The sequence below is a fragment of the Oryza glaberrima genome, chromosome 9 (assembly GCF_000147395.1).
Source record: "Oryza glaberrima chromosome 9, OglaRS2, whole genome shotgun sequence".
NCBI lineage: Eukaryota > Viridiplantae > Streptophyta > Magnoliopsida > Poales > Poaceae > Oryza > Oryza glaberrima.
This window is the reverse complement of record NC_068334.1, coordinates 14,217,179-14,236,864: the sequence shown is the minus strand read 5'-3', so window position 1 is coordinate 14,236,864 and position 19,686 is coordinate 14,217,179. Positions and strand designations below refer to the sequence as shown.

General features: G+C 43.2%; 2 protein-coding genes across 4 annotated transcripts; both read left to right on the top strand.

The window, feature by feature from the left end:
- Positions 1 to 558: 558 nt before the first annotated feature.
- On the top strand, positions 559 to 5,048 carry LOC127783925 (phospholipase D alpha 1-like). Its single transcript, XM_052311083.1, has 4 exons — positions 559 to 1,182; positions 1,271 to 1,418; positions 2,359 to 4,258; positions 4,338 to 5,048. The coding sequence occupies exons 2-4, from the start codon at positions 1,314 to 1,316 to the stop codon at positions 4,784 to 4,786; spliced, it is 2,454 nt and encodes an 817-aa protein (XP_052167043.1). The 5' UTR covers positions 559 to 1,182; positions 1,271 to 1,313; the 3' UTR covers positions 4,787 to 5,048.
- Positions 5,049 to 5,944: 896 nt separating this feature from the next.
- LOC127784321 (kinesin-like protein KIN-7I) lies at positions 5,945 to 19,356 on the top strand. Of its 3 annotated transcripts, XM_052311540.1 has the most exons (31): positions 5,945 to 6,215; positions 6,296 to 6,385; positions 6,600 to 6,718; positions 7,218 to 7,331; positions 7,409 to 7,490; positions 7,568 to 7,635; positions 7,717 to 7,791; positions 7,920 to 8,065; positions 8,151 to 8,253; positions 8,605 to 8,685; positions 8,774 to 8,842; positions 8,916 to 8,975; positions 9,057 to 9,218; positions 9,486 to 9,542; positions 9,922 to 10,146; positions 10,278 to 10,451; positions 10,593 to 10,700; positions 10,800 to 10,865; positions 11,013 to 11,162; positions 12,215 to 12,328; positions 12,406 to 12,492; positions 12,573 to 12,776; positions 12,922 to 13,089; positions 13,831 to 14,037; positions 14,148 to 14,237; positions 14,321 to 14,458; positions 15,106 to 15,200; positions 16,717 to 16,789; positions 17,047 to 17,166; positions 17,251 to 17,322; positions 18,744 to 19,353. In XM_052311540.1, the coding sequence occupies exons 1-31, from the start codon at positions 6,089 to 6,091 to the stop codon at positions 18,975 to 18,977; spliced, it is 3,678 nt and encodes a 1,225-aa protein (XP_052167500.1). In that variant the 5' UTR covers positions 5,945 to 6,088; the 3' UTR covers positions 18,978 to 19,353. The 3 variants fall into 3 exon arrangements, with proteins under 3 accessions (XP_052167500.1, XP_052167501.1, XP_052167502.1); XM_052311541.1 differs by lacking the exon at positions 17,047 to 17,166 and having other exon boundaries at positions 18,744 to 19,356; XM_052311542.1 differs by lacking the exon at positions 17,047 to 17,166 and having other exon boundaries at positions 10,596 to 10,700; positions 18,744 to 19,355.
- The last annotated feature ends 330 nt before the right edge of the window (positions 19,357 to 19,686 follow it).

Below are 19,686 nucleotides of genomic sequence, written 5' to 3'. Positions count from 1 at the left end.
GTTACCCATAGCACCGATGTTTTATCTCTCATCTTTCGCTCTTTCATGTCAACGAATATTCCTAATTAATAACGCCAAGAGTCCGCTATTAACAACCATTGTACATGCCGTTGCGCTGATCTCGCTTTCCTGTGATTCTCTGTTATCTTTCTGTTTTAAGATCGTGATTTTCTAGGGTAACAAGCTCTCTTTTCTCCTTAAAATTCAAAGAAAGGTGTCTTTCCCTTTAGCTAAAAGGAGGTTTGCATTTCTAACTGAACATTGGTGCATTTTGTGAAGCTTGTTATTTATATATTTGTAACAGCTTATGCTCTTTGAGACATGTCATTGTGGATGCCTCTGTTATGATGCGTTTGTTGTTCGGCATCGAACTAAATAAGCTGTTGAGTGTTGTTCATTCGTTTGGTGTGGTATTATCCGCATGTGGAAGTTGTTATGATGCGTATTGCTTCTGTATAACGAGCAGCACTCTTTTCATGTCATGATGACTGACATTACACACCCTTCATATAAAGCCATATATATCTTTTATTCTCCAGGTGTGTTGTATTCCTTCAATACGGTAAAACAGATGCAAAATAATCCAAGGTTTGAAAATTGTACCACTGTTGTGTAGCCACAAAATGACATGTGCCTAACTGCTGAATTTGAGTGGATTAATTGATTTGGAAATCCTCTAGTTATCTGGATTAGTTTTGGCCTTTCAAATGGCGCACTATCGATATAGGAACCTAAGTTTGCTTGTCTTTTTACCGGTAATCCTGAACTTGAGTGCCTTGTGTTCCTGCTCGGACGACCACTACCATGTTCATCATTAACCTCTCCATTTCAACCTGTTCACGATCCTGCTTAACCAATCCAAACCATCCACACAAATTGAAACTCCTACAACAAAGTTCTCCTGATGATTTCGGCACTGAAGAATAATTAGCTTTTGTGGCCGGCAGTGCTGCCTAGGAATTCAGGGAAACGTCTCTCTCCTCCACGCTGCATTGTCGTGTGGATCCTGGATCGTTGGGAGAGATTAGCCGGCCATACACTAGTACAGTAGTACAATGTTAATTACATTGGCTAATCAAAATTACCGGGAGAGATTAGCAGTGTACCAGTACTGCACAACGTTAATTGCATTGGCTAAGTATAAAAATTAGTAGGGAATCAGCGGAATGGTGGTGTGAAAAGGTGCATGATGCGAGAGCAAATGAAGGTTTAGTTTTCTTCCCTTTGAGGCTTTCACTCCTCTCGTTATAAAAGCAGTTCTCTGTCGCAGCGGCGCGGGAGGAGGTGGCAGAGAAGGAAGGAAGCCAAACGGCATGGGCTCTCGTGGCGCCGCCGCCGACCATCTCCACGGCGTCCTCGAACTGACGGTGTACGAGGCCGACGACCTCCACAACGCCATCCATGGCCGGATCATCAAGGTACGATTACCGTAACACTCACGCTCACAAACCATTCTAGATTCTTTTGTTTTTTGGTTTCCTTCTCCTCGATCGTGACCTAGTGGTGTTCGCTTGCTTGGCTCTCATGGTTTCTTCTTGCTTATGAGCTAATGGATTGGCCGTCAAGGATGCCCTTCTCTTTTTCAGCTAGAGATCACCTACTGCCACTAACAGTCTGGTCCATCTGTTTGTCCCGACCGAAATGTTCTCTCAAGCTGAATTGCTGATGCAGTTATGCTGCACAAGTGCACAGTTTTTAAATATAAATCCTTTTGAGTCCGTTGAAATCTACTGATATTCTAGTGGCAGTTCGAACAGTGAGCAAACCGGAAAAGTTTGGTGGTGTTTGAATCTCCTGATAATAAAGATGAAGATAAAGATTAAGTGTTTCACGTAAAACGAGATGGTAATAACGTGTGATTAATTGAGTTTTAATTACTATAAACTTGAAAAATAGATTAATCTGACACTTCCTCCATATACTTTTGATAGTCATATTTCATCTTGGCACATAGAACAAGGATAAGTAATTCTACTTATCATCTATTTAAACATACTACTAGTCATTCCTCGTAAACAAGCGATTCATTAATATTTATATTTCTCGATGCCTATGTAGCCAATCTTGTGTGGAGGAATTGAGAGTCACTCATTAAATCTGAAAAAGTTATTAAGATGATAGGTTGTTGGATTGAAATATGTATATCAAAAATAAATTTTTCAGATTTGGAAATATAACTATCAAAAGTAGATGGAGGGAACAACTTTCATATGGAAAATTTCTGTACGGAATACACTGTTTAGCAGTTTAAAAGCGTGCCACGAGTATCCAAAATTTCATCCAAGAGTTATGTGAATAGTTTTTGTGCGTGATGGTGAAGTAATTAATGGTGGTGCCACGTGGTTCGCCGGCGAACAGGCGGCGGAGAGCTTGAAGGAGTCACTGGGCGTGCACCGTCTGGCACACAGGATCTACGTCGACGTCGATGTCGGCGCGGCGAGGGTGGCGCGCACCCGCGAGGTGGAGTTCCACCCGACCAACCCCGTCTGGAACCAGTCGTTCCGCCTCCACTGCGCCTACCCGGCGGCGCCCGTGGCGTTCACCGTCAAGAGCCAGCACCTCGTCGGCGCCGGCGTCCTCGGCGCCGCGCGCGTGCCCGCCGCGCGCGTCGCCACGGGTGAGCCCGTGGAGGGCTGGCTCGACCTCCGCGGCGGCGAGCATGGCCACGCGACGCACACCCCGAAGCTCCGCGTCCGGCTGCGGTTCTTGGGCGTGGAGTCCGACCCGTGGTGGGACGCCGGCCTTCGCCTCCCCGGGTTCGCCGGCGTCACGCCGGCGTTCTTCCCGGAGAGGAGCGGCTGCCGCGTGACGCTGTACCAGAACTCGCACCTGTCCGGCGGGTTCGACCCGGGCGTCCGCCTCGCCGGCGGGGGGGCGTACCGGCCGGCGCGCCTGTGGGAGGACATGTACGTCGCCATCCGCGACGCGCGTCGGTTCGTGTACGTCGCCGGGTGGTCGGTGAACGCGGAGATCACGCTGGTGCGCGACGCGTCCCGGATGGTCCCCGGCGCCGAGGGCGTCACGCTGGGCGAGCTGCTGCGGCGGAAGGCCGACGAGGGGGTGGCCGTGCTGGTGATGCCGTGGCAGGACAAGACGTCCGTCTCCTTCCTCGGCAACGGGGGCCTCATGAGGACACACGACGAGGAGACGCGGCGCTTCTTCGAGGGCACCAACGTGCGCTGCTTCCTCTGCCCGCGCAACGCCGACGCGTCGCTCACCATGGTGCAGAGCATCGAGGTCGCCGCAGAGTTCACGCACCACCAGAAGACGGTCACCCTCGACGCCGCCGCGGCCTCGCCGGGCGACGCGGACGGCAGCCGTCGCCATATCATCAGCTTCATCGGCGGGATAGACCTCTGCGACGGCCGGTACGACGACGAGAACCACACGCTGTTCCGGGACCTCGACACCACGTACCGCCATGACTTCATGCAGAACAACTTCAAGCACGCCGGCCTGCGGCGCGGCGGGCCGCGGGAGCCGTGGCACGACGTCCACTGCAGGCTCGAGGGCCGCGCGGCGTGGGACGTGCTCGCCAACTTCGAGCAGCGGTGGAGGAAGCAGGCGCCGCCGGAGATGGCCGGCTGTCTGCTCGACCTTAGCCAGGCGGAGCTCCCTGACCCCGGCAGCTTCGGCGACGACGAGCCGTGGAACGTGCAGGTGTTCCGGTCCATCGACGACGCGTCGGTCGTCGGGTTCCCCGCCGAGCCGGTGGCGGCGGCGGCGATGGGCCTGACGAACGGCAAGGACGTCACGATCGACCGGAGCATACAGGCCGGCTACGTCGAGGCCATCCGCCGGGCGCGGCGGTTCATCTACGTCGAGAACCAGTACTTCCTCGGCGGCTGCGCGTCGTGGGCCGAGGACCGCGACGCCGGCTGCCTCAACCTGGTGCCCGTCGAGATCGCGCTCAAGGTCGCCGCCAAGATCCGGCGGGGCGAGCGGTTCGCGGCGTACGTCGTGACGCCGATGTGGCCGGAGGGCGAGCCGGCCGGCGACTCCGTCCAGGCCATCCTCCGGTGGAACCGGCTCACCGTGGAGATGATGTACGGCATCGTCACGAAGGCCATCGACGACGCCGGGCTGCGCGGCCAGGCGCACCCCTGCGACTACCTCAACTTCTTCTGCCTCGGGAACCGGGAGGCGCCGCGCCCCGGCGAGTACTCGCCGCCGGAGACGCCGGACGTTGACACGGACTACTGGCGCGCGCAGGTGAACCGCCGGTTCCCCATCTACGTGCACGCCAAGCTCATGATCGGTAAGCCAAGCTCTCTTCAACCTCTGCCACGGGAGCTCTCACCTCTGCCGCCGCCTCACCACCGTCTTCTTCTCCGCAGTGGACGACGAGTACGTCATGGTCGGCTCGGCGAACCTCAACGAGCGGTCGCTGGCCGGCAACCGGGACAGCGAGATCGCGCAGGGGAGCTACCAGCCGGCGCACCTGAACGGCGGCCCGAGCGGCCGCGCGCGCGGGCTCGTGCACGCGTTCCGGATGTCGCTGTGGCACGAGCACCTCATGGGCCACGCCGGCGGCGGCGGCAGCGTGTTCCTGGAGCCGGAGAGCGCGGAGTGCGTGCGCGCGGTGCGGCGAGCGGCGGAGGCGACGTGGGACGCGTACACGCGGGACACGATGGAGGACCTGCCGGGGCACCTGCTGCCGTTCCCGATCACCGTGTCCGAGTTCGGCGAGGTGGCCGACCTGACGGCCGACGGGTGCTTCCCGGACACGACGGCGCCGGTGAAGGGGAGGAGGTCGTTGAAGCTTCCCGCCATTCTGACCACGTGACGCCCTGAGCTTACCGTGCCGTGCCGCATGTACAAAACTTTGACGCAACGATCGTCTCTTCGCGAAGCCGAACAAGTGTACATGTTGGATTGGATCTTGCCGAGTTTATATTGAGTGAATCCAAGATATGTCACTCGTGATAGCCACTGAGTGACACCAAAAAATAATCTAGTTTTCCTTTGAGTAAATTGTAGTGGTGGTACATAAACTTATTAGGTGGGTGCAATTTAATATACAAACTTATAAAATGTTTATTTCAGTATACGAATTTGTCTAGTTCGTGCAGATGAGGACCAAAATAACTTGACAACGTTAATTTTACGAAGCTGATGTTGATTAGAATGTGACGTGCATACGTATAGTGCGACATATATAAGACATGTAATATTTATAAATTTGGTCTCTACTTTATCCTTCATCATCGAAGTGGTGAATTTCATATATTTCTAACTCTGTATCTTGCTTAGTTTTTTTTTAATCTTTTTCTACTATCACTATATCTTATTCTACTTTTTATTGAAGAGGTGTATGTCTAATAGCAACCTTCTCAGATATATGTTTACATAGTATTCTAATCAGCCCCTAAATAAAAAAGATTAGCCATGTAGTGTCCTTTTTGCCTTCTTCCGCACACACCAGACAAGTTCATGCATCGAAATGACCATTTTACATGTTCGTGCACTAGATTGTACACACTTGACAAGTTCGTGTACCGGCGATGCAATTTACTCCTTATTGAGCTGGGACATGGGAAAAAAAACAAAACCTGAATTTCACAAAAGTTTAGGGTGTGTTTAGTTCATGCCAAAATTAGAAGTTTGGTTGAAATTGGAACGATGTGACGGAAAATTTAGAAGTTTGTACGTGTAGGAAAGTTTTGATATGATGAAAAAGTTGAAAGTTTGAAGAAAAAGTTTGGAGCTAAATTCGCCTTAGCTGATCTTTGTTAGAAATCCAGCAATATTCGTGCGAAATCTGAACTCCGACTCTGTGCAAGTGTGAGCGTATAATGTGGCCTTGTTTGGATTTCAGCCCGTTAAATAAGAAAACCAAGGGCCGGGCTCCTCGAAGTTTTGGGCCTCAACACGAACCCGTTTCAGTCCTTCCTACTAGTATTTTTCATCTTTCTCTCTCCTTTCTTCTAGCGGGAAACCAAAATCGGCATCACCCACGCGAAAAGTCGAAATCCCCCATTTCGCCCTCCGCTCCGGCCGCTGAAGCCTCCGACGGGAGCCCCGCCGCCGCCGCTGCTTCCCGGCGGCGCCTCCTCCTCCTAGGCCAGCGGAGGCGGACCGGACGGCGATGGAGCGGATCCACGTCGCCGTGCGGGCGCGGCCGCTCACGGCGGAGGACGCTGGAAGCAGCCCGTGGCGGGTCTCCGGCAACGCCATCGCGCTCTCCACCCAGCCCTCCATCCGCTTCGAGTTCGGTGAGGAACTCGCACCCTTCCGCCCCGTTGCTCTGCTGCCAGCTTCGATTCCTTTTGGCTTGAGGGTTCGTTTCTCGCAGATAGGATATTCGGCGAGGAGTGCCGCACCGCCGACGTCTACGGGGCCCGCACCAAGCACATCGTCGACTCCGCAGTAAGAGGTTTCAACGGTAATAATCTGTGGTACCTCTGCATCCTATTGCTGATAGCGGCGTTTTCTAGGGGAAGCTAGTTAGGTCGTGCCTTTTAGTTATTTGAGTTTTTTTTGTGTGTGTTTTAGATTAGTTGTTTTGGGCTTTTGGCTAACTATAGGCACAGTGGCTTCTTTTCTCAACCAAGCTATACATGCATTAAAAGCTAACCATATGTTTTCACGCATAACAGGCACAGTTTTTGCATATGGACAAACTAACAGTGGGAAGACTTATACAATGAGAGGGTCTGGTAATGAACCTGGGATAATACCTCTTGCAGTTCATGATCTATTCAGGACTATCGAAGAGGTAAATTCTAGAAATTCGTATAATTTAACAGCATGCGAACTATATATCATGAAGTATCTTTCAAGGTGAATCTATAAACATATACGTTATGATGTTGAACTATGTAAATTTGTAGAAATTGATTTTCAAAGATATAAATGTTTGGTTTAGCACAAAACTAGAATGGAATGTAATTTGAAACTGAGGGAGTAGCTGTCATATCCTTTGTTTGCATGATGGTAACAACAGGAGATATTTATTTATATATTGATGTGTTTGGTTGTGATCTTCTAGCACTTTGGTTGCTTTCTAAACTGATCCTGATGTTGTTTTCATAAAGACCAAAACAATGCTGATGTAACCTTTCCTAAAGACCAAAAAGACTTGCTAAGTTTATATACAGAGGCTTTATAAAATACCCTTATCCCATTATGTCTTCGATATGGGATCTCCTTCATATGTTCTACTCTTAACCTGGGAGTTTATTTTTAACTTAAACTTTTTTCACTATTTTTTTTAGCATTTGGACAGAGAATTTCTTCTCCGCATGTCTTATATGGAAATTTATAATGAGGAAATAAATGATCTTCTCGTCCCGGAACATCGGAAATTGCAGATTCATGAAAGCATCGAGGTAAACAATCCACATATTATAATGAAATTCATAAGTTTTCCATTCTTTAATAACATGGCAATGCTGTTCTTCTGAAGAGGGGCATATATGTTGCTGGCTTAAGAGAGGAAATTGTTACCTGTCCTGAACAAGTACTGGAGTTTATGTCATTTGGAGAATGTGAGCTTTTTTTATTTGCTTGCTTGCACTGCCTATTCATGATTTATGATTTTTAATAATTATGAGCAAAACTGCAGCTCACCGTCATATTGGGGAAACAAACATGAATGTGTACAGCAGTCGTTCTCATACCATATTTCGCATGGTATGCTTACTCTCCACTGTATTATCTGTTGTCTTACAAAACAACATCATACCTTGAATTCTCACATCACTAATTACTCAGGTAATCGAGAGTCGAGAAAAGGTTGATGAAAGTGAAGCGGGAGAGTCGTGTGATGCTGTTCGAGTATCTGTTCTGGTAGATAACTGTCCAATGTTAAAAAACAAAAAACTAACCAGCGTGTCTTGTATGAGATGTAGTACTTATTTAACTATGGGCTTTTGAGTTTTTGCACACTGTAATTTATGCTCATTTGAACTTTTCAGAATCTGGTAGATTTAGCTGGTTCAGAACGTGCTGCAAAGACTGGTGCTGAAGGTGTGAGACTTAAGGAGGGCTCTCACATTAACAAAAGTCTTATGACCCTTGGTACAGTCATCAAGAAACTAAGCGAAGGCATAGAAGGTCAGGGGTAAGTTATTAACTTGTTAACTAGTGGTTTTAGTTGCTTTGTGTTGTTTGTGGTTCAGCTGATTACTAATGGAATTTGTTATCAGGGGGCATGTTCCTTACCGAGATAGTAAGTTGACAAGGATTTTGCAACCTGCTCTGGGTGGAAATGCCAATACAGCCATTATATGTAATATAACTCTTGCACAGGTACCAGCTCTCTTCTATCCATCATGTTCCTGTATTGTTGGACAATGGAAGTAGACATAAATTCTTCTAGTTTTCTCTCCCTCATAATGAAAGAAGATTGGTGGATTAGTTTAAAAATGTTGCTAGATTGTTGTGCTTGGTATTATCTATTCAGGTTACTGCTTGATTGATATTCTCAAGTAATGTGTACAATATGTAAACTATGCTTAAGCAATGTATTTAGTAGCATAATTTGGACAACTGAAGTAATTTTTTAGGTATCATTGAATATTATAGTCTTAAATCCAAACATTCCTATTTGATTTACCTTTTAGCATATGTCCTCGCTGTTTACTTTATTTTGTGTTACAGGTCCATGCAGATGAGACCAAAAGCAGCTTACAATTTGCCAGTAGAGCATTACGTGTTACAAATTGTGCATGTGTTAACGAGGTATTGAAATATCTGTTAATGCCAATCATTTTACTCTTTCTGTGCAAAGAGCAAAATATATAAATTTGAAACGCATCTTTCTGTAAAGATTTTAACAGATGCTGCATTATTAAAACGCCAAAGGAAAGAAATTGAAGAACTTCGAGCGAAACTAAGGGTATGTATTGAAAAAGCTCTGTTTAAGTTAGTACAGCTTGATCATGCAAAACTTATACTTTGTGTGATCATAGAACTCGCAAAGTGAACATTGGGAGGAAGAAATTCTGAATTTGCGAAACACGCTACTGCAGGTTCCTTTCTTATTTCTTAAGCATCTCTGGTCTCTGTTACTTGCTATGTAGCGCCTTAAATAATCTGACTATTTTGTCTAGAGTGAACTGGAAAAGGAGAGAATTTCTTTGGAGCTGGAGGAGGAAAAGAAAGCCAAAGAACAGCGTGATAAGAGGTTGATTGAGCAAGCAAAGAAAATTGAAAACCTTAGTTCATTGGTATTAAATTCAGAAAGGGATGATAGAACTACTGTTTCTAGTAAGGTAGGAATGCAGTTTATTTATCTTACCAGCACTTGCCATAAAATGCACTTGAACCTCATGTTTTTTTCTTTCTTATTGGTGCTTTATTTCCATTTAGCTTATTGCTCTACCCTCCTTTCTACTAAAAAATGTGAATATTTTTTAGACATTTTTAGCAAGAGGGCAACAATTTTTAGACAAATAACCATAAGAAGTAATGAAAGTATACCTCAGTTACACAGGGGAACATAATAGTCTTATGGCTTTGTACTTGTGCTGTTCAAACAGAACAAAAGACGGTTGACATGGTGTCCTGGACTACTCTCTAGACAATTTGATGGTCAGGTATGATTTATCAGTGATGCTTGCTCACACCTTTGATCAACATGCTGAAAATATAAAGTCTCGTTGTTTGTTTCGGATAAACATGGCATTGTTGGTTTGTTGCTCATATTATTTCCAAATTGCTGTTTAAGATATCCTCCCAAAATGTTCATTTAGATTGCTTTGTTGTGAATGATTTACCTTTTTTTACTACAATTTCTCTTTTGCGTGATGGGGTAGATTACATGATTTCAACTTTTGGGTACTGTCTGTTGATGCATGCCATGCTTTTGTAAATGCTCGCTATTAAATCCTTTTCATGTTTAATCCATTGCACTTGTTTGTCAAATTACATAGAACGCCAGATCTTGTTAAGAATGACATATCTACAAATGTCCAGGTTTTAGAGTCTGTGCAAGAAGACCCTCCGAGCAGCACAGTTAGGCATGGACGTAATATGGAGATGCCACTGCATTTTGAAGAGTTAATACAAGAAAGCTGTGAAAGCAGTATTAAACATTATACTGATGCTTACTCATCTGGTAGTTTATCCTGTGAAGATGATTCTCTTCCAGATTCACATGCTTTGCTACATGTTACCAGCCGAAGAAAGCCAAATACGATGGTGACTGACTCTCTATCTTAATTTTATTAATGTCAACGCATCATTATTGAATTTTATATTTCTTAATAAAATAGTTATCATTTTTCATTGGTCACATTTCTACTGACTGTTGAAACACGTGGCCTTGCCAGAAAAAATCAGATCAAGAACAGCTTATGGGGTTGGCGAGTGAACGAATTATTCCCCAAGAACTTAATGACTGGAAATACACCACACAAAGTCAGGAAAACATCAAAGCTTGTGTTAATGGTTTATCTGCTCGAGAATCAGAAGCAATTCTTGTCATTAAGCAACTTGAAGATCAGGTGCCTAATTATTCCCCTATTATTATCCTATCACACAATGACTTTTCCCCCTACCATTGCCCTATTATGCAATGACTTTTCATCCCCACTATTGTGCTATTATGCAATGACTTTGCCATAACATTTCCTTAAAATCCGAAGCAGATAAAGTTGCTGGAGTTAGAGAAGAGTTCTTTTCAAAATAACTTGGATGATGTTCTTGAATTAGCAACTCAGCAGAAAGCTTCTTTCCATGAGAAGTACGAAGAGGTGAATAATCTTATCCTGTTTGTTAAAAGTTCAAACATGTCCAGTGCTGTGTATATTCTTGTAAATCCTAAATTGTGTATATTCTTTGCTTGTTTACAGCTTCAGCAGAATGCTCTGGTTGCACAAGAACAAGCTAAAATTGCTAATGAAAAGCTTTCCAAACAAGTACTTTCTTATTCTCTTCCAGTTATAGCAATTCTCCTTTCCTCACAAATGGCATATTTTGGACACTTAATCTGTTTTCTATTTTGATTTCGTAGTCGATTAATTAACATGAATGATTCTTGGATAAAACATTTGTATGAATCCCAGGAAGCAGCATATGAATTCCTTACTGGTATATTTGTGGAGACTGAAAGCATAGCTGTGCAAATGGATCAATCAACACGCTCAGTTGACAATGCTCTTTCTTTCATTGAAGAGCTCTTCCAGAATCTCTTCATGATGGCCAAAAACTTCACTGTATGACAGTATCTCCATAGTCTATTTCCCAATTTCTTGATAATCATGCCATTTGTTGAATTAGCTGTCTATTTAAAGTTTAACATCGACAATTACCAACCATTTTGCTCCATTATATATATTGACCTAGTGCTATGGACTGGATATGGTAAGGGTCCGAAGATCGGTGATAGGACACTCACCCTCGCACCAGCAGGGCTTCTCCTTGCTGAGCTAAAAGAGGTTGTGAAGCTTAGACTAACTTTAGAGCTTCATTGATTGATTGATAATAGAGTACATCGGGTACCTTTATATATAGGGAGGACTAACTTGATATATAAGGAACTAATATCTAATAAGCTAAAAGAGGTTGTGAGGCTTAGACTAACTTTAGAGATTCATTGATTGATTGATAATAGAGTACATCGGGTACCTTTATATATAGGGAGGACTAACTTGATATATAAGGAACTAATATCTAATTTTGTAGAAACCAATCTACTGTCTGTAATGTACTAATAAATCTTGTCTCCTTACCAACTAGATAATCTCCTAATTTATTATGCCTAAACTGTTGCATTCCCATAAAACCTATCAACCCACCGGAAAATGCTCTTTGACATCAAATGCAGGATAAAATCTTAAGAAGTTTTGGCTTTGTTCTAAGTTTGATTTAGGACAAAACAAAAATATCTTGTATTTTGAAATAGAGACAAGTATTTAGTACTCAAAGAAATTTTCGTGTGTGTAGTACCATCAACATTTTTGGGTCATGAGCCAGCTACATTGCTATAAATTGTTATCAACATGTCATTTTTTAAACTTCCAATATGCAAATTGTCTGGTTGAAATGTACTATATTGAAATCTAATATGAAAATGATCTGGCAAAAATATCTAATATATATAGTATAGAGCCCTTTGTTATGCCCATTTTTCATTTGCATATTAATCTATTTAAGCTGTCTTACAATAGTACTATAGTTAGTTTTCACTACTGTAGTTAGTTTTATGGCTGGACACAGTGCTCTGTCGTATATGTTTCAAATGTTATGTCATTGGTCCTTTCTGTAGGAAGCAAAGCAGTTTGTTTGTGGAGATATTACACAGTTCAGTTCTGTCATTAGGGATTACGAGAACATTTCAAACTGTTTGCGAGAAAAACTCAGCAAACTTGAAATGGAGAAGGTATGCATTTTAAGTTCTTTTTACCCATTGTTTGATTTTCATTCTAAGCAGCTCTCATTGGCTTCCATTGATTTCAGAAAATATTAGATGAACAATCCCTAGATCAGAAAGATGAACTTCAACGGTTGAAATCTAGCTTAGAAAGTTGTGAGAAAGCTATGGAGGTCTGTGACTGCTTAAGCCCTATTTGGTGATTAAATTCTTTATGTATTGTTTATGTTCTAAAATCATTGCTTGTACTCAGGATTGTAATATTCAAAATGAGCTGGAGAAAGATAGCATTCTATCGGAGCTCTTAACTCTCCAAAAGGAAGTCGTATACTTGTCATCATCTTCTTTGATGAAAGAGAAGGAGTCTATCCGAAAGGAACTTGACAGAACAAAAACAAAGTTAAAAGAGACCGAGAACAAACTTAAAAATTCCATTCAAGAGAAGATAAAACTTGAGGTTTGTTTGTTGAAATTAGTATTATTAATATGCGTGGTACTTCAAGTTTGTTAATTATTTTATATGTGTAAACAAGAAAACCCTACATTATTCGCTAATAACCAGTTCTTTTTACTGATGAACTATCAATATGTATTTCCCCTAGAGTGAAAAGGCTGAGGCCCAGAGAGAAATAAAGAAGCTACAGAGCCAAAGGACTCTTCTTGAACGTGATTTACGGAAACGTGATTCGTTTACTGTTGACAAAAGACATGAACAGAATGTGAAGTCGAAGGAGCTTGCCGGTATCTATGATCAAGCTGTCCAGATTCAGGTTACAATCATCCCTTGTATTACTTTTCAGTCAATTTGTTGTGTAGGAAACTGATCTAATTGACTAATTCAGGGTACTGGCATAATATTGTTACAACTTGCAATAATAATTCTAATAAATCACAACAGTCACTCGACAATAATATTGGCCAATATGCTCCCAATCACAGACCATACCATTATGCGATTCCACTGTTCCAGAATATGTGTTTTAGACTGTGGTGGTTTGAAGCTACCAAGTGCTAATGTGGATTCAATATTTCTAGTACAGGGCTAGTGGTTCATAAAATATGCCATCTCTCTGGTTTCTGGTTTATGATGGTTTATCACTTCGTTGGTCTCACAACTTGGCAACCTGCAATCATGGAAAAAAATCTATTTATTGTTCCGCATAGCTTTTATTGCATGTTTTATAACCCAAATCTCTTTTGTTGACATCCAGAATGTTCACCATTTCAGTATTGATGTGGACTTATAGTCAACAAAGTACAAACACTCAAGAGCATCCATTTTTTTTTTGTCTATTTCAGTATTACATATAGTAAATTTGAAACAGAAGGTCATTTCCTGATATCATTTAGGGAACAGTGACAAAGATGCCATGTTGAGTGAGGAAGAAGAAATTTCAGTCATACTGTCTATTCACATATCATCCCAGCATAACACTAGAGAGTTTTACATCTGTAGGATGACCTAACTAGCTATGCTATGCATGTAGTGATGGCTCTTTTATCCTTTTCAGGAGGACTACGGAAAGCTTGAGATGCATGCTTTTGATATGGAGGCTGAAATTGCTTCGTTACAAGAAGCTTTAGTTACTACCATTGCAGAAAAGGAAGAAGCATTATCTAGAGTGGAGCTTCTCACATCAGCAGTGGAAGATCTTGAAAGTAGGTTGAATTCAGCAGAATCAGAGACTAGTTCCTTGCTTGAGGAGACTGCTGTCTTGGTATACTTGATTTGTCTTATGCATATTTTGGAAGATTTGTTTCCCATCTATTTGTCTAATCCTAAATGTTTTGACACCATGAAATTTTGTTGTGTTTCTCTTTGATGCAGACTAGGAAGTTAGATGCATCTGAATCTATCTCTAAAAAACTTGAGGCTTCTATTAGTTCTTTATCAAGGGAAAAAGAAGACATGGGAATTGTATAGCTCTGTGCTTATGTCAAATTGATTGATGTTAGCTGAAAGTTGAAACTTATTGCACTTCTGTCTGCTGTAAAATACAGGAACTTACTGATGTTCTTCTGGAAATGGAGTCTGAAAGATCAACGTGGACTGCCAAGGAGAAAGCTTATCTTGAAGCCAAACAAAAACTGAATATCTGCAATGAGAACAATTGCAAATTATCAGAAGATTTGATTAAGGTAACAACAATAGAGTTCCCATTGATCATTGCACATCTCCCGTGTGCCCAGTCCATTTTATGTATGCAGTCACTAGTCATGCTATGTGGTTTTATCAACAACTCAATATTGTTTAGTTCTGTATCATGCTATATCAATTTGTGTCAATACTGTTTAGATTTGGATCATGCTATGAATATCAATGTGTCATATGTACTGCTGCACTTACCTGTTGTGGTTGTTTGCTATGATCTTTTTTATTTAAATATTTATTGCACATTTCTTTTCTTGCCTAGCAACATTAGTGGGGAAGAAAGCATGTTTGGTTTCCTTGTTTGGTTCTTTTCTGGACAAGGGTTTCCTTCTTTTAAGGGAGACAAAATTTAGCTCGCCTCTTTAGCATGAATTTGCTTTCCTACCAGCAACTTAGAAAGGTTAGTTGCGTCTTGTTAAAGAACTAGACATGCCCTAGTTGTCTTGTATTGAGTTGATTTACATAATGTAGTTCTTCTAATGTTGTCTTGCCCTAGACGACTAGTTTCATTTTCCTAATGTTTTTCTTTTTTTGTTCAAAGTAATAGTCAAGCAACCTCCACATTCAATGTTTTTTCACCAATATTTTGAAGAACTTTGGTATCTCTGTTACTGATATTGCAATATACTGCTAGGTGAGACAAGAATTGGTGTGTTGCAGAGAACAGTACAGTATTCTTGAGGCTAAAATGATTTTCTCCAAGAATGACACAAATGAGGAGAAATACTGGTTAGTCTTGTAGTAATTCCATCAATCTGACATATTGTGCTTCAGTGTTGTATGATCGGGACAACAAGTAATACAACAACCATGTAGGAGCATGCCTTAAGCTACTTTTAATATTTCTTTTGCAATACTTTCTAGTCCTGAGCCTGAAGTTTAAAATATTCTTTTAAAGGAGTTACTCTGAAAATATACAAAATGAACAAACTGGAGTGGTTGTGCCTTATCTAACAAGCACATATCTTCGATGTGCTAAAAGGACAGTTATAATAAACATAAAAATGTTTGACGGGGTGAACCAATAGCTGTTTGTGAGCAATAGGAACAGATAGGTGAAATTGTCCTAGTAGGAAATAAATACATCACGGCCTCTCTTGGCGACCCGGGAGGCGAAGCTCGTCTCCCCAGCGTGCCTTGCCGGCCTTGCCGCCACCTGCAGTGATGGTCGGCGGCGGCAGCGCCTCCCTCCTTCCTCCCATTTCCTTCCTCCTTCGTCCTTTCTCCTTCTTCCTCTCTCTTTTTCCCTTCCTCCTTTTCTCTAGATCTGAGGTGACCCGGGGGACGTCGTTCCTGAGCTTGGCCCTCCCCACGTCCGGCACCGGTGGCCTCCCATCCTGGACCGCGGTGGCGGTGAAGGCTGCATGGGGCACGGCATGATCTAGCCACGCTAGGTCCAGATCCAGCGCATCTCTGGCGGGTTCCGCGCGTCTCCCTGGCACGAGAGGCTGGAGTTGCGGCGGCGGCCGACGGCGGTGGTGAAGGCAGCAAGGGGGACGGTTGGATCTGGCCCCTCTAGGTCCAGATTTGGATGTGTCCTAGTCGGGGTTGGGCGAGGCCGGACCCCTCGTGGCGGCGGCATCGACGGGTGGGTGGCCTGTGTGGCGCCGATGAGCTCCGCAGCTCAGTGGAGCTCCGCCGGTCCGGGTGAGGTGGCAGAGCAGGTTGTCAACAACGCTTGTCTGGTTGTTGTGCAGGTGTTGCGGTGTGCAGGTGGCATTTGGTGGCTTCCGTTGCGGACACTATGTTTGGATGGGACTCCGAGGTGAAAGCGTTGCTCGGCTTGCCGATGCTAGCAACGGCGACGCCATCGGGCGTCGTTTACCTTGTTGAAGGCGTTGCTATTGGAGCCCTCGTTCAACTCCTGATCAAGGGATTTCTCCGGTTAAAACCTTAGATTCGTTAGGATCAGGCGATATCGCCGTTCTGTCGGCGTTTTCTTCTTGAAGGCTTCGTTTTATGAGTTTTTCCCTTGTTGGACTGCTGTTATTAGGTTCTTGGGTTCAGTATGTCACTGCCGGGGTTTTCGCTGGTTTTCCATAAATTAACCGTGCCGTTGTAAGGTTTTAGGGTCCGGTTTTCCTTATAAACTGGATCAACTCTCTTCTTCTATAGTGTAATGTAGGAGCTCCCTTCCGTTACCTCGAAAAAAGAAAACAAATACATCGCCATCTGTTGTTTAATATGCCGTAGGCTCAAATGTTCGGCTAGCTGATTTACTACTGACACTAGAAAGTTTGTGCAGCAGGGAGACTTTTGAAGAATCAGAACGACTTCTGAAGAAAGAAAGAAACATTGACACCGGTGTGAATGAAAATGTAAGTCTTCAGTCTATTCCTTTTGCCCTCCATTGTGAAAAGTCTTATTATAACATGAGTAAATCAAATGGAAGAATTTTCATCCTAAATCATATAGTCACAAGTCATGACCAATTACTATACATGCGTGAGAAACCATCACGTGGGAAGCTACAATGTTTCGAACTTTCGATGTTGGACATTCTTTGTTTTCCTAGTGAAAAAACAATTGAGCAGTAACTTATCTTGCAGTTTTTCTCTCATTTTGTTTTGAGCAGGAACTTCACCAACAACTATTGTCGATTACAGAAGAACGTGACAAGTTACTTTCTGAGATTAAATATATGAATTCAGTCATCAATGAATCAGAGGTTTTAAAAGAGAATCATAGTAAAAAGGCATGTTAGGTTTATTGTTGACCTGCTGCACTTTATCTCTGTGAGTGAGTGGTTTTCTCATGTGCTTTTTGATTATTTGTGCAGTTAATACAGGCCAAAGCTACTATAGATGAGTTGAGTTCTAGGATATCTATCGTGGAAGCCAAAATGAAAAATGTAAGCATTAATGTACTTGTCATTTACTGTTAATGGAAGTATATTATTACTGTAGCTGCTGTTTAAAATATTTCATCTTCGAATGCAGAGTTACTGGTTACCATTATCAAACTTAGGAATAGATGAATGTTTTGTGAGTAGGGTTCCATGTGCAGCCTCTCATAAGAGCATGTGCATTTGTTATCAACAAATATTTCTATCTGATTTTATTCATTTTTTTAGACAAGGAATGTCACAAAGTTTTCCATAACATGGGGGAGTACGACTTCAAAACCAAAACTGTATAAAATAAAAAGTCCAGGAGTTTCAATTGAACTCCAGAACAGATGCCAAAATTGCTTCTGTTGCACAGTCGAAGTATTTTTTTTCAAATTACCAATGGACCACCACAGGAACTACAATTTTTTTAGATAATGGATTTTCATTAATCCGGCCTCTGTATTCATGAAGGATATACACAGCCAAAACATACACGAGTTCTTAAACTCTAAACCTCGCACAAGGGAAAACACAAAAGACACAAAAAAAGAAAAGCTACTAGAAGACTTAGCTTCAATCTTCAACGAGAACATAATCTTTCTGTCACAGCGTGAGAGGGAGAAGGGGAGAACTGGAACTGGTCCTTGCTGCCTTTCGCCAAACCATCTCCGCCTCTGTGTATTATGAACGTCTATAACCAAAGTCTGTTTCCGAGCTTCAGCATGGAACTACTTGTCTAGTAATCTAATTTAACTTTCCTTTCTATGGTTGCTTGGAATTGCAAACCCCAGTTGAAACTTGCTGTGCCCCTTTTAGGCTGCTGGTTCTAAGCCTTGACCTAAACATTTGCAAAATTGACTGCATATGTTCTGTTGCTATTTTGATGGACTATTGTAATTTATGTTCGTCCTGCATTTTGAAAACATGGAAGCTTGACATAATACAATAAAAGTTTGCCAAATAACTGGAAAACACCAGATTCAGTGAACCGATGGGATCTAGTTTATTGTTGGGAAGCCTGGGATAAGGGTGGTCTGCCAGCAAAGCTTGTGGATGCATCAGGCATGTAGTAGATAAGCACAGATACATACAGTATAACTCAATCAGTGTACTGCAAACTATAAATCCCAAGGGCCAAGGCATCCTCAAGAACCTGGATAGCCATAATTCCTATATTAAGAGAAAATGTTAGGCACTTAAAAGGCACTGCATTTCCTGAAGAAATAACTACTGTTGAGCAGTGACTCTATCATTCCTGCTTTGTTAATTATCCAAGTGATAGCTTTGCATAGAGGAAAATCATTTTCCAATTTGAATGTATCTTATTTCAGTTTTCCATGTCATTTAATTTTGAAAAGCAATTCAACGATGGCCCTAGTTGTTCCTCTGACAACTTGCACTTTTCTGTATCCAGTAATTCCGTAACATGCTTTCTTTTGCAGGATGCTTCGGCTTATAACAAAGAGAACACAAAGCTTAGGATGCAGATTCGGTGGATGCAACCAGAACTTGATGCACACCGTGGAAGGCTTAAAGAAGCAATAAATGAGATGAAGCTGATGGACACAAAGTATCTGGAAGCATCCACCAAGCTGAAGAAGGACCTTTCTTTCTACTGTCGTGAGGTTCTGAGGTTGAAAGAACAGCTTAAAGAATCACAAGTTAAAGCAACTTGACCCTGAAATCTTTCTGCTGAGTAATTCTTGTGTGGAGAAACTCGTGGTAGTACTAACCATATGACAAACAATTGGTATTGCCTCAATGCCACTTCATACAACTTTTGTATACTGCTAGTGTATTTGTTTCAGGTAGGTGTATAGTGCTACAATTCCCTGTAGATCATTACTTCCTAATGCACCTGACTCAAATTATAAAGTAGTGGACCGTCTAGAACTTTTAACAGCCTTTCTCGCACTGCGAGTCTGTGGTATAGGGTGAGTTATTCATATTGTGACATATAGATACTGGTTTTTCGTTTGGTTCTGGTCTGTAGCAAGTATATACCTACTACAGTTCTTACGAGTATAGTGGTGAAGTGTGGACGCATGATTGATTGCGCATGATGCCGGTGATGCAGAGCAGTGTAAGCTGCTTGTGCCGCTCGCCGTCTCCATCTGAAACGTGGTCTCGTCGCTCTCGCGGGTGCAGGCGTGCAGCCGGTGCCGGAGATGACGCGACACCAATGAAAATCACGTGAGAAGAGAAGCTCATCGGATCGGAACATCTAGTGACGACGCCAAGCGATGGCCCAGAAACACACGGCCTGCCGACGCCGGTGCAATCGGGACGGGCCGTGGCTTTTGTGCTCGGACGTTGGGCCTCCCCTGAGGGGACATGGGCCATGTTGGGCCGAATTGACACTAGATTTTCAGCCTAGGCGGCGGG